The sequence below is a fragment of the Antedon mediterranea genome, chromosome 11, assembly GCF_964355755.1.
Source record: "Antedon mediterranea chromosome 11, ecAntMedi1.1, whole genome shotgun sequence".
Taxonomy (NCBI): domain Eukaryota; kingdom Metazoa; phylum Echinodermata; class Crinoidea; order Comatulida; family Antedonidae; genus Antedon; species Antedon mediterranea.
Genome location: NC_092680.1, coordinates 15,847,372 through 15,851,734, shown reverse-complemented (window position 1 = coordinate 15,851,734; position 4,363 = coordinate 15,847,372). Strand labels below are relative to the sequence as shown.

The 4,363-nt window shown below is 33.7% G+C and overlaps 1 protein-coding gene across 3 annotated transcripts; it reads right to left on the bottom strand.

Annotated features, from left to right (window-relative positions):
- Nucleotides 1-392: 392 nt before the first annotated feature.
- LOC140062876 (uncharacterized) lies at nucleotides 393-3,228 on the bottom strand. Of its 3 annotated transcripts, none has more exons than XM_072109258.1 (2): nucleotides 2,865-3,228; nucleotides 395-2,463 (listed from the first exon to the last, which is right to left on the bottom strand). In XM_072109258.1, the coding sequence occupies exon 2, from the start codon at nucleotides 2,396-2,398 to the stop codon at nucleotides 1,040-1,042; it is 1,359 nt and encodes a 452-aa protein (XP_071965359.1). In that variant the 5' UTR covers nucleotides 2,399-2,463; nucleotides 2,865-3,228; the 3' UTR covers nucleotides 395-1,039. The 3 variants fall into 3 exon arrangements, with proteins under 3 accessions (XP_071965358.1, XP_071965359.1, XP_071965361.1); XM_072109260.1 differs by lacking the exon at nucleotides 2,865-3,228 and adding an exon at nucleotides 2,571-2,656; XM_072109257.1 differs by having other exon boundaries at nucleotides 393-3,228.
- Between the last annotated feature and the right edge of the window lie 1,135 nt (nucleotides 3,229-4,363).

Genomic DNA, 4,363 nt, shown 5'->3' with positions numbered 1-4,363 from the left:
TATATATTTATTTATTTATTTGTTTTAATTTCTAGATTTCAATCTTATAAACATGTTTGTTCGCTCACTTGTTATAGTTTATACTTTCTGGAATAATACCTTATCCTCCATCGCCCAAGAGCTAGTTTATATGGACATCATATTTGTTTAGTAGGCCTATATACTATAAAGCCAAATGTAATTTCCGTGTATTTTTCTCCCACATTTTGACTCTACAGCTCACTAATGTCGTTCGGTTTGTCGGATGGTCGGTTGGTTGGTCGGTCGGTCGCGTGCTCAAATTTGAGCACGCGAATGCAACCATATATTTGGCCTTGTTTTTTTAAAAATAAAAGTTAATATTAATAATGAAAAATGAAATATTCATAAAGTGATTTCGTTTATTTCTTTTTAATATTTAATCAGAATCCTTAACCTTTGGTAAAAAAAATCATATTCAATAGTATTTACGAATTTGTACTGATACATTATTGGAATGAAATAAAAATGGAAGAATGAAAACGGTATATTTTTTTTCATCAATTGTCAAATTACATTTATAATAGAGGGCGCTGTCTCCTTTTCCATAGTTTAAAATCAATAACTTCCGATGATAACTTTTAAAATTAATTACATTATTCTTGTGTATTGCATTAAAGATGACTCCGTTGGGAAAAAAATGTTAAATACATTTGAACTCTCTATAAGTTTAATTTAAATAAGACCTAATAATTTATAAATTTATACAATTTAAATCTCACTTGAAAGTATTTAACGCATATAGGACTACGGAAAATATAAATTATAGTACATTTTTTTAAAAACTGTTTTAACCTTTTCTGGATTTTTTTCATACAATATTCAGATTATAATTAGGAATATTATAGGATCAATAAATTTGCTGATTTTTATTGTTTTATGTTGTTTCATACTAACTTATATAAAATGGTTATTTATTATTTATAAAAATATGTGAACAATATTGGAAAATGTCCAACTCACTTCTAAGAAGGATCAAATTATGTGAGTTAAGCTTTAGCAATTACTGTGCATTATAACATTAAACAGACGGTGTTCTCCACTGCTGTACTTTCCTCGTCAATGGCATTTCTTCATATGTTTGTTCTACAGCTTTTTCCATCATGATACATGGCATTGAACCTGTGTTATCGCTACTAGTCGAAGCTGCTAGTTGATTTAATGGTATTCCCTCAGAAGCTTTGATTTCCATAACTCGTTTGCTAGGTACAGCTGGGTCAGGAACTATGTAATCCTGAAGTGATCTCAGAAACGGAGGCTCGATCCCAGCTTGTGAAACAACAGGAAGTGGAGATGGCGATCTATTAAATGATCCTCTCCGTGGAAAAAACGGTGATTCACTAGCCTGTTTTGGAGATAGGTAGGCAGGTGATCCTGTCCTATTGGGTGTCTCTGGTGGTGTGTTTGACCGACTAGATCTGAGGGACCACCGTCTGTCAAAATGTGGTGAGCCTGCTCGTGAAGATGTTCTTGATGGTGTGTATGAATTTCTCAGTGGATGTGTGATTGAATGAAAGGAATCACGTCGAGTATCTATATACGATGCAGGTCGAGAAGATAATGGATCGATATATCGAATTGTTGGGTTTACTAGGCCTAAACTACCAACGCTTAATTTATCGAATGATATCGCATCACACCGTGAGCCATCCATCTCTTCGTATATACTCTCTTGATAGTTCATGTTTAATTGTCTCATGATGCGCTTTTTTCTGTAACACATGTGAACAATTACAATAATTAGTATAATTATGACGGATCCGAGAGAAACGCCAATGATTGCAATTATACTATAGTCTTCTTGTATGGGTGGCACAGGTACCTGAGGTTGGATAGTTACTATTTCCCGTACTTGAATCACCTCACTTACATTACTCGCTAGGCCTGACGTAATATATACTCGACAAACAACAATTTTACCTTTATCATTAACGGTAACGTCAGAAACAATAAGCCGAGTTTTATCCTCTGACAGTTCATATCGTTCGAAGGATTGGCCAATGAATTGGCCATCATAATACCATTCGTATTCTGTTATTTTAGGCACGCCTACTCCATGGCATTCTAGTTCTACGCTGTTACCTTCATACACGTCGATATCGGTGCGTTTAAATTCCACTGTGGGGTAAACTTTTAACGGAATAATCGTACACGTTTTTGGAGGATTCACAGCAAGTCCAAAAGCCGAACAAGTGTAAGGCATTCCGTTATCTTCTTCACGGAGCGTGATATCTTTTATTAGGTTATTTGTAATCTCGTTGTGGACCACTGTAGCGTCAGCATCCGACCAACTTAAGTGCAATAACGGATCTTCTCCTAGTGTTATACATGACAATCTTATCGAATCTCCTGGCTTTGGGTTGCCATTATACAGAGTCATGCATTTTGGATAGTTATCGTCAGGTGGTATGTACACCTGAAGTTTACCTCTGCCCGAACTCTTACCTATTCCAAAAGATACAATGCAATAAAACGTTCCATTGTCATCACGTGTAACTCTATCTATCTGTAGTGTAAAATCTCCCTTTTTTAACCCGGACGAGAAACTATACCTGTCTTTTCTAACACCTATGATACCATTTCCCTCAAACGCAAATACTTCGGAATCGTTATGAAACCATTTTACGTAAACTGGTATCTCATTACTGGTAACAACGCATGGAACATGAGCCACAGATCCATATATTGCCTTTATAGTTTCTCCAGATGATGGCTCTTCTACAAACTCTACTATTGTTTGAGCTGATATTACATGAGCGTAAAATAAAGTTCCAATGTTTAACACAAATGTAGAAATGTTCACCATAGTGTTCATAAGATGTAAATATGATAAAAGAAATACTAACCAAAACAATGGTATCCTTTTCAAAGTGTTTTCGTCGATTAAGAAATGGCAAGAAAATCTAATATAAGTATATCGTCTTTACAAATAATTACAATCAAAACATTGCGACATCAATTGTCTCAATGTTATAAAAACAAAACGTATCTTTCTGGCTCCTGACTTTTAACAAATATAAACAACTTTAAATAAATCGAATGTCTACCTTAACAACCACCTTGTTGGTTTTGAATAAACTAGTGTGATTACTGTATAGTATGTATACCGGTATTCGTTTACTGTGTTTGAATCATTTCCGTATACCACTTCTCCCGGTTTCCTAAACATACGTACAAATCGTATACGCTCTAGATTTGGTCTGTAAAATATACCGGATGCGAGGAGGAAGCAATTCCAAGGCGTAACTTCTGTAAGTTCAACAATACAAAATTGTCAATCCAAGGATTCATTATTTCGAAACAAAACCAAAACTAGATTTTAAAACAGTTTAAAGATGAAGTGTAATAAAAGCAGACTTCCAATAGAGCATTTTGCAGTTTTTATCAAGTTTTCACTTCTGTGTAAAAAAAAATTATTATTATTTCCAAGCAGTAATTTTATATTGAATTTACAATTATATTTTTAACTTTTTTATTATTTAAAATAAAATAATAATGTATATAATAATCAGATAACTGTCTGTTTATTTACCTTGTCTCAGTTTTTAATTCCATTCAAAATATTAATAATCGTTCTCGTCATAGTATTGTTTTCTTTGTATTTTTAAAATATGTTTTGTTATTGTTTACTCTTAATCTAAACATCCGCCCACAAAAACCAATAAGTACACACATCTTGTTGTTGAAATGGCTACATCATGACCCTAAAATAACTATATATATTAATGGCATTATAAGTCTATAGGAAGAGCGTATCCTGGCAGGGCTTATATTAACCTTTCACCTTTCGTCAGTTTGTGGAATCGGCTTTGGATGTTAACAAAGTAAACGTTGTTGATACAACAGAAAATAAGTTTTACCGCCTGTGAATATTATAAATTCTATCTTTTTGTTTGTAAAAACCTATTATCTGGATGTTGGTTTTTCCCGGTTGGAATACTGTTCTTACCATATAATGACTACTTATCGGGAAGAGAGGTGGGAAATGACCAAAAAAAATAACAGAAATTAATTAACAAATGTAAAGTGGATTACAGTGCAAACTAGGATTCAAGACATCAAGTAAAACTCAAGATGTAGGTGGACAAATGACATCTGCTTACCGAACCAACAGCATATGTACAACCTATATGCAGGCACACAATGTTATGGAAGACCAACAACCAAATAGAGAAATAACATTGTAGCAATTGCTGGCATACCCTATAGACGAGAGAAAAAGATGGGTTCAGCTTGTGTAGCGGATAATGACTGAAATGATGGATGATTGTTATATTTAACAAGTCATTATATCAACCGAAAAACACTATATAACTATCTACGATACCAGTTGGACTTGCATGGC

What these genes read in the sequence shown, in the direction of transcription:
- LOC140062876 (XM_072109257.1), bottom strand. Translation starts at nt 2,833, where the DNA reads ATGAACACTATGGTGAACATTTCTACATTTGTGTTAAACATTGGAACT.